Genomic DNA, 18,308 nt, shown 5'->3' on the forward strand with positions numbered 1-18,308 from the left:
GCTGAACTTTACGCGTCAATAAACGCGGCAGCAAAACGGGCGAAAGCAGGCGACCTTTCCCCGAGCATCTGCGTTCCCCCCCCCCCCCTCCCTCCGCCCGGCCACCAGTTCGGCTCAGCCTCCCCGCAGCTCAGGCCGGCGGCTCCGAAGGCAGCGAGAGGCAGAGCTGCCGAACAGCGCGCCGTCCCCTTCGCGAGGGGCGACCTAGTGGCAGGGCTCGACCCAGCCAGCGCAGCTCCCCGCCGGCGCGCCATTCCTCTAACCCCTCCAGCTGTCAGAGCCCTTTCTTCCCCACCCCCCACCCCCGCCCCGAAGCCCTCCGGTCGCCGCTCCGCGGGCTTTCGGCCAGGCTTACTTTCCAAGCTCCTCAAAGAGCTGATACTCGTCGGTAAACCTGGTGCAGGTTGCGGTGGACGCCATCCTCTCAGTGCGGTTCCGAGGAAGGAGAGAGGGCGGCGGAGGGAAGGTGGATTCAAGCAAAGGGGGAGGCGGTCAGGACGGAAGATGGGAGGGCAAAGGCGCTTCTTCCTCGCCTCCTCCGCCTCCTCTTTTCCTCCGGGCGAGTCTCTCAGTCACGCTCCTCCTTGGCAGCTTCTTGCGACTTTCCGCCTGGCTTGTTTGTTTGTGAGGTGAGCCGGAGGGGAGGCTGGGCGGGCTTCTCCGCGAACTTCCCTCTGTGCGTGTGTGTGTGTGTCTCTCTCGGCGCGCCCGCTTCGGGGGTCTCTGCGTGAAGAGCCCTGGCTATGGAAAAGCTGCTACACCATCCAAAATGGAAACCCGGAGCCGCCGAGAAAAGGCTTGCGCTCACGCGGGGAAAGCCGCAGCCCTCGGGCGGATTTAACGTCAGGGAACGGGACGAAGCAGAAGCGGGGGAGGATGACAGCCTCGTCCCTGGCTCGGGCAACCTCCGATGCCGCCCCAGTCAAGACCGTCTCTTTCTGCCGGGAGTCCCCCGAAGCGCCCCTTGCCCCGAGGGCGGCCTCGCCAGCGGCGCCTCCGGGGACTCTCGCGCTGGAGGCGAGGCGAGGGAAGCCCGAGGGGCGACTCGTCCTTCCTCCCTTTCTCTCTCTTTCTCCCTCCAAACAACCCGTCGCCTTGGCGGGTCTGGCGGCCGTTTGCTCTCCTTTCTCCCTATACCACACCTCCCTCTAGCGACGAGTGGACGAGCCCCGCTGCCGGGCTGGAGAGCGGAGCAAAGCAGCCGCAGATCTTCCCGGCTTTCCCTTTAGGTCTCTCTATAAATCGACTGCGGAATGTAGTGCTCTGTAGGTTTTTGTGGCGAGTTCCATGAACGCCACTCCCCCACTCCCTCCCTCCCTCCCCGATTCTTTGTTCCAAGGCGTGTGAATGAGCGAACGCGTGAAAGCTTTTTCCAAGGAGATCGCCTGAAAGGAAAGATTTGTTGGCCACACGGGCCCGCTAAGGAAGAACGGCGGGCCACGGATCCTTTTGCATTGGCTGCCTTTACAGGGCTTCGGCTTTAGCCACGACTTTCAGCCCAAATCGGCCGGCTTTAGAAACAAAACCGATCCCGAGCTGGTTCCACTCCGGGGCGGTCGGAGGGGAAGCGTCCCCGCCCCGCCACTCTTCTCCGCGTTCCATTCCTCGGCGTCACAATCGACGCGAGGCGGCTCCGATTCTCGCGAGACAGCCCAGCCTGCCTTTATGGGGGGGCGGGGGGGGGCGGTCGTGTTCTCTTCAGCTGGGAACGAGGAGGGAGGAAGAGGAGGCGCGCCGGGGGGCGATCTTGGTTACCTGGGGCGCTGCATTTTTTTTTTCTTTTTTTAAATTGGAAGTCTGAAATTTTTTTTATAAAAAAATAATAAGTTCTGCATTATACTTTTATAGGCACAAAAGCGTGTCGGGATAAGCACACAGTCGGCATGCTACATTTTTACACGCGGGGAAACCTCCCACTCGAAAGGATTCCTAGTCACGTCCTTAAACTTAGATTAGAAGGCTGTGATCCCGGCTCTGTAATGCTTTCAGACGCGACGCGGTAAAAGCCTTCCGCATAATCCGTGCAAACGAGGGTGCAGGTAAATTTGGGGGGGGGTTGTCCCTGAAAGCAAGGGACAAAGCGGGATTGGAACAAAGCTGTGGGATTCCATCCAGCGCCCTTCCGTTTACATGTAGATATGGTTTGGGCTTACACCATCATGTATTGATCAGCCCGATTTAAGATACTGTAATGCTTTTCAAAGTTGCAATGTCTGCTCTTCGTTGAGGAAGTCGAAGGTATTCTACACTTCAGAAATTCCTCAGCCTCGCCCGTTCATTCATCCTCTTTCCAACTGAGCTAGTATTTTTGAATACGGAATATGCTACTGGATTTACTTAATTTGTGGGAATTGCCTTTGAATGATTATGACTGACTGTGGAGCTAATTATGATTTTTTTTAAAAAAAAATCAATACTAGAAACCTGATTCCTCCTGTTTGCATCTCAGTGCAGCTTGCTGGTTTCATTCCTGTTGGGGGTGTGCATATTTTCATGAATGATAGCCACTCTTCCTTCTGGCACTGAAGTCATGTTTCCTGGAGCCTTTCACTGATACAAAACAAGCTCTTAAAATTAATACATATATTCTTTAGATTCTACACATAGGTTCAAATACAGCCAATGAAGTCAAGCTTATAGATATCAAGGGAAGGAACATTTCATTTACAGAAACAGACAAAAATAACGCCAATAAATATGAGATTATAAGAAAACTTCCATTTCAGTGCAATATACTGTAATTTTATTGTACATTTTATACAGAACATATTAGAATGTCTATAATGATGACTGAATGCATTTATTGAATTATGAGTAATCAACCTAAGGATAATTTTTAGGGCTTGTATGAGACAGTGTTTAGTATTGTGGTAAATTCTATGTGTGCTTATAATTAAAATATAGGAAAATAAAATATTGCAAACCATTAAGCCACTGCCTTATTTGTACAGCCTGAAATGGCCATGACTTTTGAATAATTTGTGTTAATTGACAAAGGACATTCAGATTTATTATAATTTTATTTTGTAAATGTTCTGTCTCCTCTTAGTCATTAGTATAAATGGTTATCAAAGGGAAGACAAAATCTATAAATGTTCAGAAAGGAAAGCTTTGCCAGGAATGTTTTAGCAACATCTACCAGATTAGAATGGATAAACACATTTGCTAGGTCTTGTTTTTATTGTCGAATGGATCCAATGAACTCCAGAGAGTTAATATAATTTCAATCGAGTGATCATTAGGTATGTGCAGTATAAACAGAAACAATTTTAAAACTATAAAAATATAAATGAGAAATACTGTTACAAAAAAATAAGCATACATAAAATGTTTAAATACTATAAAGCCCCCCCAAATCCTGAGAACTAAGGTGCTTACAGTAGTCTTGGAATGAAATACCTTCTGCTAAAAGATTTATTCTCTTATTTGAGGATGGTAGTAGAATGTAATGTGAATGAGATGAGATGTTTTGAAATATCTGAAAGAAACTTTGGCACCGTAAGTGAGAAGCATTTTAAATTCCTCCTCATCTTTACTTCTCACTATAGTCTAAAAAGAAACAATATAATTGTAATCATAATTCAGTGTTATTGTGAAATGCAATGCTGCAGATAGCCCCAGAATACTGTAATTAAAACATCCAGATTTTAAAGTATGTATCCAGAATGAATCCCTCCAAAGTAAAGATTTGTGTATTTTATGTGTTTTATAACTAAACACCAAATTTCATCTCTGGGCTTTATTTTTATAAAGTTTGACTAAAGAGACTTATGTCTGCAAATATAGCTGCAATCCAAGTTTGTATGACTTTAAAGGTCATGTCAACATATAATAGATTTCAAGAGCACTAAATTACAGAGATTATCAGTTTGGTGGCATAGGTTAAAAAAGTCCTTTAACTTTTATTTTTGGTTATCTCTGGGATTAACAATAATTGTTAATATATTGCTTATTATCTCTGGGAATAACAACTTTGATATTTATGGCAATATTTACAAATGATTTATGAATTATCCTATAATAGGTTTATGACTTTTAGGAAATGTCTTGTCATTTATGTAACATAAATTCTGGCATTGATCAACTTGTCAAAGAAGTAGGTGGCTGTATTAAATCATCATCATCATCATCATCACTTTCAAGGGTAAATTTGTACAATTGGGAATGTCAAATAGCATATCAACACAAGTGATATTGAGCTGTCCATGGCCACCCTGGCCACAGGCCCCCCGACCCCCCAAGGTCAAATGCAACCCTGATGCGGCCCTCAATGAAATAAAGTTTGACACCCCTGTTCTAGATTTTCTGGATAGCATTCCTCCTAGAGACTGATTCTCCAGAAAGATGTGCAGGTCATTCTGAGCTATCACCTCTTGAACAGTGAGCTATTGGACATACAGTACTGGACATAATCCAAGCCTCAAGATGCCTATCTACATCTAATTGCTGCGGGTAGTTGCAAGCTGTCTATCCAAATGGTCAAGGTTACAATGCAGCACTTATAGCCTGTTCATTAAAATCCCTTGGCAGTGGTCAAGCTACAATAAAGCTGAATGGAGTTTATGAATATTAAATCAGTATGACTCCTGATGTTTACAAATAATCCCAACAGCACTTTTTATAGCAAAAGTACCGCGTCATCTATATGTATTTGCTTGCTTTTTTTGTTTGTAACATCACACACAGTTGTGCTTGAGTTTTTTTTCCCCTCCGTCTTTTTTCCCCCCTTCTAATTTCCAAAATGAAAAATGCCTATTGCAAAGACAAAAGCAAAATGCTTGTGATTTAATGCTTTAGGAAGGAAGGCTAGATTTCTGTAGTATTTCATTCTACAGTATAGCTGTGATATATTCTAGGCATAATTAGATTGTTGACACAAGGATTTTTTAAAAAATCTCTATTTTTCTATATAGTTGGCAGATGAGTTTAGGACTTCAATTTTAATTTTCTGTTTCATAGCAGCATATATTATAATTTTAGTTTTTTTTGGTAATGTTTAACATGTTAGTTATAGCTGGAATGTTATTTGTAAATGTTCAACTAGTGTGGACACATAAGATGCCAATTTAAATACATTAATAAAATAGCACTTGATAGATATAGGATCACCAAAAAAATGAAGTGAAATCAAGAAACAAGAACATACATTCCATTTCAATTGTTAAATCCTATATTCATTTGACTGATTTCTGGATTCATTTTTCTTCTGCATATATAATACTTCTTGCTTGATATTAGAGTCACTTCTAAAAATATTTTAAGATATGTTTCCATGTACTCAACCCTGCATTTCTCAAGTTCTTAGGACATGCATGAAGTGCTTAGCAAGACAAAAACTTCTGCTATCATGTACTTATTGTCATGGGAAGATGTCATGAGAAGGGCAGATTAAGGGAAAGTACAGAGCTAAATTCTACCATTAATTTGAGAGATGCTATTATGGACTTAAGAGACCCAATCTCATCTGAATTGGTAAAGCATAAAACATCGTGATTCCTTACTTTGACAGGGCAAATCTCTTTTGTTTTTATCTATGTATTAGATAATACATAATTAATCTATGCAATTAATGTATCATGACACCAGAGGATACAATGAGCTAGTATGGCTATCTTTCCAAAAATGACAGAGATTTATTATCAAAAGAGGTAGTTTATTGCTTACTTTGTCATGGGAAGCAAATTTACTTCTTTTGTTCAATTGAGCAAAAGATTCTTCACAAAAGAGGCAGAATATTTCTTTTAAAGGCTCCACAATTTCTTCATGGATTTTCTGTGCTTGCTGATGCTGGAAATAAGGAGTTCTTCATAAAGGGGTCAATGAAATGTGAGTATGTTTGCAGCTTCAGATAATTCTCTCAACACTGTCCAACTATTTACTAAGTCTGCATTACTATCACTATTAATCTTCTCATGACTCCTATCACCCATCCCCTCCCACTTGTGATTGTATGACTGTAACTTTGTTGCTTGTATCCTTATGATTTATATTGATTGTTTCCTAGTATGATTTGATTGTCTATTTGTATTCTATGACTATATTAAGTGTTGTACCTTATAATTTTTGATGAATGTATCTTTTTATGTACACTGAGAGCATATGTACCAAGACAAATTCCTTGTGTGTCTAATCACACTTGGCCAATAAAGCATGCATGCATTCATTCATTCATTCATTCTAAACTTAAGAATTGATTTGGGAGAGGCATTGCATGATGAAAATCCATGTCTTTTCAACCTTTGGAAAATGTTTTGCATTTATTGATAACTGTCTAGCCTAGATAAGTAATACAAACTCTAGGCTTTAGAAAGAAGACCATTTATACAGAAGAAAAAGATGACCCTTAATACTAAATTGGGAACAGAACAGATTTCCCTACAAACTAAAGTTTTAGTTTAATAACTAGTCTTGCTCAAGGTAATGTATGGGAAGCTGTCTCCTAATATAAGCCCCACTACAATGATCTGATGGCTAGAGTAGAGTAGAGTGCCCATGATTTCTGAAGGCAAGCTGTTCCACTGGTTAATTGCCCTTACTTAGGAAGTTTCTCTTAATTCCAGGTTGCTTCTCTCTTTGATCAGTTTCCAGCCATTATTTCTTGTCCTGCCCTCTGGTGCTTTGGAAAATAATTGGACCCCCTCTTCTTTGTGGCAGCTCCTCAAATACTGGAACACTGCTATCATTTCACCCCTAATTATCATTTTCTTTAGATTAGCCAGACCCAAAACCTGAAGCTCTTCTTCATATGGTTTAGTCTCCAGGACTTTGATCATCTTAGTTGCTGTTTTCTGAATTTTTTTCCAAAGTCTCAAAATCTTTTTTTTTAGCATGGAGGCCAAAATTGGTTGCAGTATTCCAGGTATGGTCTTACTAGGGTTTTGTAAAGCGGCACTAATACTTAATGTGATCTTGATTCTATGCCTCTGTTTATACAACCCAGGATTGTATTAGCTTTTTTGGCTGCTGCTGCACATTTCTGGTTCATATTCAAATGATCGCACTTAGTATAGAGCTTGGCATAGAGAGTCATGGAGTTGATCTTGGAGAAATTTTGCAAATAAAGTTTGAGCCTGGCAAACTGTGTGAGAAAGAAGCTCAAATCAGCCATACTCTAATTCACTACCACAAAGAGAGTGGAAATAGAAAATTCAGATTCTCAAGATTGTTATTATAGCCTACATCTGTAAAATATAGTAACAGCCAAACTTGCTTAGCCCGTTTCCTTATAGTTGTAAGGCTGATGGGGTCAGAAAGTGGGATGGCCACCAAGTAATCAGGTGAGCTTGATTGTCAAGTTTCTTAATGATTGCACTGGTTGTTCAGCAGTGTATTATACTGGAGTGATTTATTGATTGATTAAATTTTCATGCCACCTGTCTATCAAGCGACTACTAATTAAAAGCCATTGTTCCACATCCTTCCTTGTGTAACACATTTTCTGTGATACAGAATAAAAAATGGGAAGTAGGCAGAAAGAAAATATAAAAAGATTATAGATGAAAGAAGTCTTTAACCCAGAATTTATCCTTTCCTATATATGTGAATCGGGCAGAGCAATGGCACAATATACAGAGCATAGAATCTCAAGAGGTCTAAAATTGACTTGAAGTAGAAAGCGATTGTGGAGAAAACTAATGACCAGAAGTATGAAAGTTACACTGGAAGGATGAAAAATGGTTGTGATTAGCTTGAACGTACAAAGCTGTCCCTAAATAAATTGCCCCTGGTTAGTAGATTTTCTGTTGTGTAGCCGTATAAGAAATGTTGTAGCTTCCATGTAATATTTTTTCCAATTTCTTAAATACCTGGCATACATCAGTTGCTCATCAGATGCTATTACCAGCAGGCACAATATTTCTGAAAGAAATATAGATGTAATACTGCCTTTGGCACTGAGGGTCATTTAGTCAAATTTAAGGAAAGCCTGCAAAGATTTTCCAAATCCATAATAATCCTAATGCTAACATTAATCTGCCCTAGCAACAATTTCTGTCAAAACTAGCTGTAAGAGATGACATATTTATGTACCATATCTGAGCACTGTTTAATCCCATTTCTCCAAGGTTATTCCATTTTGTTTTTAAGTTGGGTTTTTATAACGCCAAATAATTAAAAAACATTTTCCTCCAACTGGATGCTGTTTTGATTGAATTGAGCTATAGTGCCCAGTATAGTTGATGACTACAGATTATGGCGGTTAGTATAAGAATGGGAGAATGAAATGAAAGTATTTTTATGTTGGTTCTTTCTTGAGGGACAGCATTGATTTTAGCAATATGTTCCTACTTGCCTGCCAGCTATTCAATTGTTGTGTAAAAAGCCATTTTATGTTGGACTGATTCCACTCTGATGGAATTTATAACAAAATCAAGGGCTTTTATCTGTGCCACATACAGATTCATCAAATGTCTGAAAATACCTTTTCCAGGCTCAGAAACCTATTTTAGCATTTTCCTTCAGATATACCCTCCTTGATGTTAGCCAAATGGATAGAATTTTATTCAGTGGGGAGGCCATTAACTGTCTCACCAGGAAAACAGTAATGAAGGCAAGATATTCCACAAGTTGGAAAAACAAGCCAAGAATCCAATAAAATGTATGGGAAGCACATCTTGGGAAAAAGAGAAGGAAGAATATTAAACTAAAACCATTCTCAGATCTTGGCCTTACAGTCATGTGGAACGTTTATAAGATCTCCTTTCCCCTTATTTCCTTAGGCAATACAGCTGTCTTGCCATGGTACGTCATAAGTACAAATGTAATAAAGTTGAAAGAATGGAATTGGAAAGTATATTTTAATTTCATAGTGTCAATGTTGTTCTAGAGTCTAGACTTACCTTACATGCCTTATATATTGGCTTATATATAGAGAAGGTTTAACGTTGTAAGCAGCCACATATCAGATTTGTGCTTTTGGTGGAATGTTGCAGAGTGCTTGGACTGGATGCCTACTAAGTGTGATACAAAAAGAGAGGCCAAACATTTAGGGTGGTAACGGAAGTTTAGAACAAGGAAGGTCAACTCTCTTTCCCTTCTTCTAGGCACACAATATATAAACATGATGTATAAACATTGCCAAACTGATAGAAACATTTCTGGAACTTAAAGCTGTTTGTAATACACTGCTCAAAAAAATAAAGGGAACACTTAAACAACACAATGTAACTCCAAGTCAATCACACTTCTGTGAAAACAAACTGTCCACATAATAATCTGCAAATAATTTGTAGAATTATTATTTAGGCTGTCTTGAATAAAACCTCCTAAACGTTCTCAATTTGCAAATTAAATTGCTTATCAACTCTGGCTTAAGAGGATGGAAGAAGTTTGTTTGCTTGCCAAGTGAGGTTAAAAAAATGAAACTTCATGTTCTTGCTTTAATATGCTTCTTAATAAAAAGATTAAAAATCTTGAGGTGGTGTCTTGCATTGAATATCTATCAAAGCCTAAGAATCTACAGGTTGCTTTGCTCACAGTCTTTAGCTTAAGGCACTCCGGAGGATTTTCTTTTAAGTCTTCATTATCACTTATCCTAATTTCTTATTATGCAATTGTATTTTATGTAAATATAATATGTGCAATTTTCTCTTTATTAGACTGCAGTACTGACAACCTACCAATTCTTTTCTCCTCATTATTTAAGAGTAACACTAAAGAAATCGTATTTTTATCTTGTTCTGCTGTTGCTCAAAGTTATTTTAATTGAATTGTGATTGAGGGAACAGCACAGGTATTTAAATAATACAATGAACATAGGTGTATAAGCATCATTTTGCATTTTCTACATGCACTACCGAGTTGTTTGACTTTAGTGGGGGGGGTTTTATAGATTCTAAATGTTTGGAAACATTCTGGAAACTTCTCATTACATGGAGCCCTCAACTTACAACAGCATGGAATGGTGATACTGCAGAGGGATTGAGGCAGAACACATAAACTCACTCCCTTGACTTGCGACCTTTCCTGTCCACTGGGAATGGGACAACTTGCCACAGCCAACTCAATATGGCCAACTCGCAGTGGCCAACCCATCATGGCCAACTCTCCACAGCCAAGTCACCCAGCCAACTCACTGAGAGACAACTCATTGATGGACAATTTAACAATTCTATTTAATTATTTAAAATAAATAAAAATTATTTTAATTTTTGCCATTCATTCTGTCCTTCTTTTGCATCTTTTCTTTAATGATTTTATTCCACCATTTCTTTGATACTAGTGTAACTCTTGTGCCACAGAGAGTTGTGACAACATGGCTGAAGTGAGTTGGCCGTGGCAAGCTGGCCGTGATGAATTGTCATAGACCTCTGTCCGCTTCCTCATTGATTCCCTAAGGAAGCTGGCAGGGAAAGTTGCAAACAATGATTATGTGATCATGAGTGATGCAACAAGTCATAACTGTGAACAGGTTAGGATTTTCATTTTGGAATAAAGCTGTGTGGAACTAAGTTCTGGTTTTGCTTTTGTTTTGTGCTCTTCTAACTAGGTCAGTTCAAATGGCATTATTTATTAAATTTATATTGTGCCCTTCTCACCTTAAAGAGCAACTCTGTGTTCCTTTTCTGATTGGACTGGATCACTGCTTCAGCAGCAGCATTAAAGACTAGAATACCCTACACCTATAATATTAAAATAATCAATAATCAACAGATACAGGCTTGAGTCATTAGTTGCTAATCCCATCCAAAAGCCTAACAAATAGCCTGAAAGAAACAACGGTTCTTCTGAGGAACATTAATAGGTAAGCGTTATTGCTGGATTTGGCAAAATCATTAACTGAATTCTTCCAAAGGTGCTTTTTCAAAAGGCAACTAGATTTATTTTGTTTTTTGTAGAAGACCCTTTACTTCTCATCCAAGAAGCTTCTTCAGTTCCGACCTAAAGAAAATTCTTTAGATTAGTTAGGTCATGTCTAAAGTTAGGCCATCACATATGATTAAGGATTTACATTCCTTCCTTGCACAAAAATTCCAGGGAAGTAAACTGTTTATGCCACTAATTTACTTGCTATTCTCTCTATGATAAGAATCAGGCTGCAACCTTTGTTTCTTACCTTTTGAATCTTACAAATATTTTGAGTTTAGTAGGCTCTAAAATGATTTTCAGCCCACCAAAGTGTTGGCTTGCCCTTCGACACACCTGTGCACCACACCATATGTTCACTAGTTAGTAATTTACATGCTGAGGAAGTTTTCCCCCAAGCAAAAAATAACAAGAGTTTTATGCTGAAGTAGGTCCAGCATGAAACATAGTAAATCCACCGTGTCCAGCATTTAATTTTATTTTGCTTCTTTGGCATGAATAGTAAAGACATCCTTAAGTCAAGCTCAATTCCAGAAGATTATATCCGCACAGTTTTCTTGGCAGAATTGTTGAAGTGCTTTGCCAATGCCTTTTTCCAGGATGTTTTTTTCAACTTTCCAGTCTAATGCAAATGTTTATTTCATTCACAAAAGATAAATAAAACATTTTCCCACAGCAGTTTAAAAGATTTTTTTTTCTTTTTGGTAACATGTATGGATCCATACTGAAGAAGCAATATGGTTTGCTTCTTCTAAGTAATAGGGGACATGTGATCTCCCAGAGATTGGTAATTTACAGATTCAAAAGAATTGTCCTCAAAAACAAAGAGCAAGAATCATAGCATAAGTGCACCAACGTGCCTACCGTCCCTGTCCTATTGTTTCTTTTATTTTTCTTTTATTTTTTTTATATGTACCCATTTCATGTATTCATAACTATGTATACACTTATACTTATTATCTTGTAAACAATTGACAAATAAATAAAATAAAAAAAAATATTTAAGACGTGTGATTTGCAACCTCCCTCCTGAATTTCCTATACTCAAACAGCAGGGGGGGCTGTACATTCAATAGTGTCATTTTTGAATTTGTCTATTAAGATTAATCCCAAATTGGAGCAGGTTATCATGGACCTCAAAGGTAGGTGTGCATTGCTAAAGTAGTCAGAATATATCTTCTTATACATGCTTATGATGTCCTGATCTGCATTTTGAAAGAATGACAGCCACTATAATAAAGTCTTTGATAAGTGATTAGAAATAAGCATGGATTTCAAAGGACATTATCCATACACAGATATAACTTGCTTTATTCTTTACACAGTACCATAAGGTAGCTGTTTATATGAAAAATATGCTGCCACCCCCACTACCCAATATTTAAAAGTCTACATCTGGCATTGGGGAAAGGAAAAAATGACACTGATTGCTTAAATTTGAATACAATTGTAATTAGAAGTTAAGAGTAAAGGTCATAATTCTTTGAAATGATTAGTATGAAGAACGGAAAGAAAATCGGAGACTCAGCATAGGAAGTAATTGAAAAGCTAAGGTTCATGTTGTGCTGGGACTGAGAATAATTAGTAGCTCTATATGTGTTGTGGTTCACCGGCAGCAGGTGCGGATGGCTGAGGTCTCGGAAAGTGAGGACTCAAATGAGGGGCCTACAGGTGATGTAGGGATGGAGGCAGGACCATCAGGGAGGGCAATGCTGCCTTCGGAGATTGTGAAGGCTGGCAGCAGTGATGAAGAGGTCCCGGAGGAACCTGTGCCCAGTGCAAGTGTGAGCAGGGCTGCTCGAAGGAAAGAACAGCTGCAGCAGCATGGGCAAGTCGGGAGTAAGGCTGCAAGGTAATGGCCCCTCCCCCAAGTGATAAAAGCCAGCTGAGAAACTAGAGTTCTTTGCAGGAAGCAAAGAAGTTTTTGCACTCAAGCCTTGTGGATGTTTTGAATATTTAGGTTGGTGTCTGGAGACTCCTTGTGTTTGAAATATTTCTTAGTAACTTTATCTTGTGTTCTTGGCAGCCTTGCATAACCTTGGCAAGGCTTGTTCTGGTCAGAGACAATTAGTTTGAAACAGCCTTTAAACCACGAAGGAACGGAATTCATAAAGAATTGTTAAAAGGTATTGCTGTTAGCTCTGTTTTGTGTTTGTTTCCTTGAAGGAAGTTTGGGTCAGAACAGTATGTGTGGTTATACACACATACGTATGTATGTACAGTATGTATGTATATCTGTATTTTTAGCAACATTCTAGATGGAGGCTGTAAATCAAAGTTTTATGTGGTACATTTAGGAAGGAGCCTCAACCTAGGGGAAATTGATGTCTTGGTGTGTAAGACATTTTGGCCAATACAGGTAGTTCTCGGCTTACAACAGTTTGTTTAGTGACCATTCAAAGTTACACCAGCACTGAAAAAAGAACTTATGACTATTTTTTCATACATCCATTGCAGCATCCCTGTGGTCATGTGATCAAAATTTGGATGCTTGGCAACTGACTCGTATTTAGGATGGTTGCAATGTCCTGGGGTCATGTGATCACGCTTTGTGATCTTCTGACAAACAAGTCAATGGGGAAGCCAGATTCACTTAACAACCCTGTTATTAACAAGTGCAGTGATTCACTTAACGGTGGCAAGAAAGGTTGTAAAATGGAGCAAAACTCCCTTAACAAATGTCTCACTTAGCAATATTAATGTTGGTCTCAATTGTGGTCGTAAGTCGAAGGACAACTTGTACTTTTTACAAGTTTGGATAGTGCCATCTGCATTATTTATTATAATGCATAATAATATTAATAGGCAATAAATAGCTGCTGGTTTATTGATAATCAGATTCCTTTTAGGATCTTTCAAGTATAAAGACAATGAAGGTGTACTTGTAGACATTTCAAAGGAATTATTTCAAAATTGTTTAAAAGGAATCAGAAGAACAGAAGAAACGTTAGAGCTCAAGTATCTTTTTGTATTTAGTAAGAATGTTAAAATGTAAAGAAAACAAAGTTGGCATAAATTTACTTCTGCTCAACTTGAATCTATAATGCATTTCAAAGCATCTTATCCAATCCTCTTTGTCTGATTCTCAAGACGACTATTCTGTCTTTTTAAAGAAGTGGTGGTAATGGTTGTGTCACAAAATGGAAATTGTCAGATGAAGCTTTTTATCCTCCTGGTAAAAGGAAAGTCCATATTTCAAATAAGCTGGTTTTAAATTTTACATTTTAAATTCAGTTTTCAAGTCGCATTTTCTTCCCTCTCATTTTGTAACTTGCATTTGTAACTATGGACAGTCAGCTTTCAGTAAAACAATGAGCTCCAAGCCATATTGGCTAGAGTTTCTGGATCATGCAGATCCAACGTGTCTAAGAGTCCTGTCCTGGAAAGGCTGCCCCTTTTCTTTGTGGCCCCTTGAATATGAATGCTCTGTTTTATAGAGATTCTTCCCTGCGCATTGATTCTTGTTAAAACAGGCTAGAATAGGGTGTCAAATTCACGTTGTCACAGCAGAGTCACGTGATGTATCGGGACTTTTTTCCCCTTAACTAAACTGGGTGTGGCTGTGGCCAGTGCTTGACACATCTAGACTAGACTAGACTGAACTAGAATAACAGAATAATAGAGTGGGAAAAGATGTCTTCTAGTCTGATCATTGCTAACTTCAGTCTTTTCTGTGAAAATTTTTCCAGTTATTCATATCATTGCTCATACATAATTGCATCTGTCTGCATTAGGGATTTAACCTTAACGTGTTAACAGGAACAACAGCATCATGATTTTATAAAAATGGAAATCCTAGTATAGAAATGTGTGCACGCTCTCTTGAGAAAAATTGTGCATTTCTTCTCTACATTTCTTCTCTTACTGCTTATATGTATGTGAGATACTATTGGGGATAAAAAACAGTAGAGTCACTCCCATTTTTCAGCCCTACTCCTTATGGCCTTCCCTAACAGATTGGTGTTTTCTGCTCTCTTAACCTTCCAATATTGAGACTATGTAGTCCAGAAAAATTACCCATAATTAGGGAAGGCTGTGCTAGTTGTTTCTCTTCAAGAGATCTCAGCTGTATTCATGTATGAGTGTGCATGCGTGTATGGAGAGACAGAGAGACAGTGGGGGTGAGAGAGAGGAGGTGAAACATGTGTTGGACCTCTGTAATTAATGCGAGTAACTTTCGTGCAAAATGTATAAAATGCACACCAGGCAGTTAGTAGCTACTAATAAGCAGTACATGTAACTGCACATTTCATACAATTGTTGTTAACATTTCTCCTCCCAAAAGACTTAAGTCATGGGTAGCTTATTTTTCAATGACTACAGGCATTTACTTCTCTCTCCAGCCCATGTTCTGGAGCAGCTACAACAAAATGATTGAAGCCATGTGGATTTTCTGCTTTTCTGGGCTGTTCTTTTATCATATTTTTTTTAACTTGGAAAGTTAATGACATAATAGAGTATTAATTTTCATAAAAATAAACTATTTTAATAGACACATACAATATATTCACATAGCTTTTTCTACTCCCCCCCCCAAGAAAATAAGGTAATTGGTTACAGTTACAGAGTCAAATCATGACCTTGAAAACAAGTGAGACAAGCACATAATGAAGAGATGCACTTGAGTAAGTTTTTTTCACAGGTCTTTCTGATTTACAGCTACCCGAAGCAGCAATCTCTTAGGAATAGCAAAGGAGCAACAAACTAACCACCCGTAAAGTACAAGCCAAAATATTTGGACTTGTGACACAATTAATTATGTCATGCTTGTACTGCAAGGGGCAGTCTGCTTCTTCTTCCCCCCTCCCTTGTCTTATTTTTTTACAAAGTATACAACTCTTCATTCAGGCTTCTTATCTTGGCAAGCTACTTTCATATCAGAAAATACCCAAGAATGAGCTCCATAGGGATTTTAGAGACTGATGGGATGCAGCTTAGTGCTGAAGAGGCATTCTGATTTTGCAATAGGTTGGTAGCAACAATTAGAAAAACAAGACTACCTTCATTATTTGGGTGTCTTGTTTATTTCTTTCCTTTTGTTTGTTTGGCAGAATTATTGCAAATCCTTTAAGATAGTATACAAAGATCAAAAACATGTTACAGGTTGTTGTTTTTTTAAAACTTTCTTACAGGATCAGGACTGTAGGGATAGTGGGATAATGCTGATCCAGGGATAGAAGTGATAGAGAAGGTACATATCCAAGGTTCATTAGGATGATGTTGTCTTGATGGGATCTGGAGCATGCTGACCCTGCCAATTCTTGTAGGACAGGTAGAAGCAATTGGAGAAAGGGTATCCTGTAATGTACAGCCCCTTTAGACAGACATGAAGAGCTTTATAGATAACTATAGGCACTTTGAATGGCAAGGGAAATCCAAATGGCAAGGCAAGTAAAGATAAACTGAAATTTACTCATAATTGCTCATAATGCGGTATCCTGAAGCCGGAAAGGCAGCCTCATGTACACTGTGTTGAAATAGGCTCTTCCAATTCAGGAAAAGAGTGCTATTAGTACACAAGATAAATCTGTGGAAGAGTTTTCTCAGCTGCAGCTGCCATTTGCTTGCAATAGGAGTCTAGAACAGGGGTGTCAAACTGGCAAGGCAGTTTGCATCACATGTAGCCCACGACCACCCCAGCTCCGCAAAGGAGGAAAGCGTCACAAATATCACATGACAGTAACGTGATGCCGCGAGTTTGACACTCATGGTCTAGGAGATCAAAATTGTGTGCCAGTAAGCGGGATGGACCCTAAAAATGAAGAATCATTAAATCCAGAGTCACCTAGTTTTGTTAGAGTTAGATCTAAATCATTTCCTCCAATTCTAGACCCCAACCGCATCTGGTCATGGATCCAGAATAGGATTTGCAGAATTAGACATACACAGGTTTGCATCACTTGTATACAGTATTGTTACCTGATCTCATGCTGTCAACAATCATGTACAGCAGCTATTTGTAGATGTTAACAAAGGTCAGGGTAAGTGACAAGTGAAATATCCCACAAAGTGAAGATTTCAGGTTTACTATTTCCTTCCCAGCACCAAACAGAATTGGACCTGAAAAAGGAGAACCACTGAAGCATAGTCTCCCATTCCCAACTTTCCAAATCAATCCCAAGGTATTGAAAACCAGTAAGACATTAAGAAGAACCAAGAAAGTTTGCCCCCACCCCCAGGCAAAATCAGTACTATATCAAATAGTGAAATCTGTCTGAAAAGAATCCAAATTAAATTTCAGTTTACAAAAGAAATGCCCCTCCATTAAATAGGTAGGACTATAACTGCTATTTGATTATTGTCAGTTGCTTAGTTTGTATTCATGGAATGTCACCTATTCTAAGGAAGATTGGATCTGGGTGGCCTATTGTTTCACGGGAATGCAGCTTTTAGCCACTGCCTTTACTTACAAGCAATTCCCTTATATGTTAGTAAGATATATTTGTGGCTAAATTCTGCCGAATGAATTCACATGGTGACTATAAAACTAGTATAAAACTCTCTTAGCTGGAGGCTTTCTTTGCTTATGCTGACTCTATTGAGATTTATTGAAACTGCTGGGAAACAGTAAATTAGGAATGTCAGGTTCTGCCATGCTCTGTTTTTAGGTTTGGACAATGGTAGAAAGCTACCTATTTTATAAATGTATTTAGGAAATCTGATGACACCTTTAAATGGAGTATGCTGTTTAAATCTTCAGAATGATTGGAGTAAAAATGGAACCTGGTCTCTTCAAATCAGCCAAGAGTGATTTTAAAGGATGTAGGAGAGTTACTGAAAATTTTGGCTTTGCAAGATCTTCAAACACCCTTGCAGTTTTTCAGAGTTGAAAAGAGAAGCTGAATGGTGTGATGAACTGATAGTGACATGAGTAGCAAGCCAATTACTTCAATCGCCTTCCTGCCCTGGTCTGTTTCCCTTTTCTGATAGAATTCAATTAGGACAGTTTGTTTAAAGGGAGACAGATTTATTCTACTCTCTTTTATCTGTTTTGCTATGACCTTTGTGATCCTACACATTTCCCTCAATTCACAATGGTTATATTCCTTTTATTAGATCATACCATTTATCAGACCAATCTATTTTGTAGCATAATCCAATCCAACTTTGTATTCCGTTTGTATGCTCTCACTTTTCTCCTTTTAAAATGTTTATTGGTTCATAATCAGAAGTCAATATAAAATATTTACTCTGCTATTGCCTGTATTTCCTACATCTTGTCCTAACTCAGTCTAAAATGATCGAGTTCACTGCTTGAACTCTAGGATGCATACATCTAAATTATTTTATGTCATTGTAAATGTTACATTGTAGTGCGTTCTAAATGCAATTATGATATATTTCTATTTTTAAAACAATGTTGGACTAGCAATGTTGCTTTAAATATTTATGTTTTTATTAAATCTAGGGCAGTTTGATCTAACAGTTAAGGCACCAGGAGAATGTGAATTCCAGTTTTGCCTTAGGCATGAAAGCCAGCTGGGTGACTTTCTCCCAGCCCAATT

At 38.9% G+C, this 18,308-nt stretch overlaps 1 protein-coding gene and 3 long non-coding RNA genes across 18 annotated transcripts in view; 3 read left to right on the forward strand and 1 right to left on the reverse strand.

The window, feature by feature from the left end:
* The window catches only part of CAMK2D (calcium/calmodulin dependent protein kinase II delta), a 137,287-nt gene extending 136,081 nt beyond the window's left edge, over positions 1-1,206 (reverse strand). For 14 of the 15 annotated variants that reach the window (XM_087935994.1, XM_087935992.1, XM_026698172.2 and 11 more), the window contains exon 1: positions 356-1,130. In XM_087935994.1, coding sequence (XP_087792120.1) covers positions 356-420 — 65 coding nt within the window. In that variant the 5' untranslated portion in view covers positions 421-1,130. Of the gene's footprint in view, positions 1-355 lie in introns of all 15 variants that reach the window. The other variant, XM_026698173.2, reaches the window with a different exon arrangement.
* Positions 1-18,308, forward strand: part of LOC148125414 (uncharacterized) — a 77,885-nt gene that overhangs the window by 27,324 nt on the left and 32,253 nt on the right. The gene's annotated exons all lie outside the window — the stretch shown is intronic.
* LOC148125415 (uncharacterized) lies at positions 561-10,158 on the forward strand. The gene is made up of 2 exons (XR_015744093.1): positions 561-629; positions 2,421-10,158. It is a non-coding gene; the product is annotated as an uncharacterized LOC148125415 (long non-coding RNA).
* The window catches only part of LOC148125416 (uncharacterized), a 32,366-nt gene continuing 25,437 nt past the window's right edge, over positions 11,380-18,308 (forward strand). The window contains exons 1-2 of the long non-coding RNA XR_015744091.1: positions 11,380-11,649; positions 11,810-11,945. This is a non-coding gene — a long non-coding RNA (uncharacterized LOC148125416). The remainder of the gene's footprint in view (positions 11,650-11,809; positions 11,946-18,308) is intronic.

This window comes from Pseudonaja textilis, chromosome 6 (genome assembly GCF_049901715.1).
Source record: "Pseudonaja textilis isolate UNSWEBS1 chromosome 6, rPseTex1.2, whole genome shotgun sequence".
Classification (NCBI taxonomy): domain Eukaryota; kingdom Metazoa; phylum Chordata; class Lepidosauria; order Squamata; family Elapidae; genus Pseudonaja; species Pseudonaja textilis.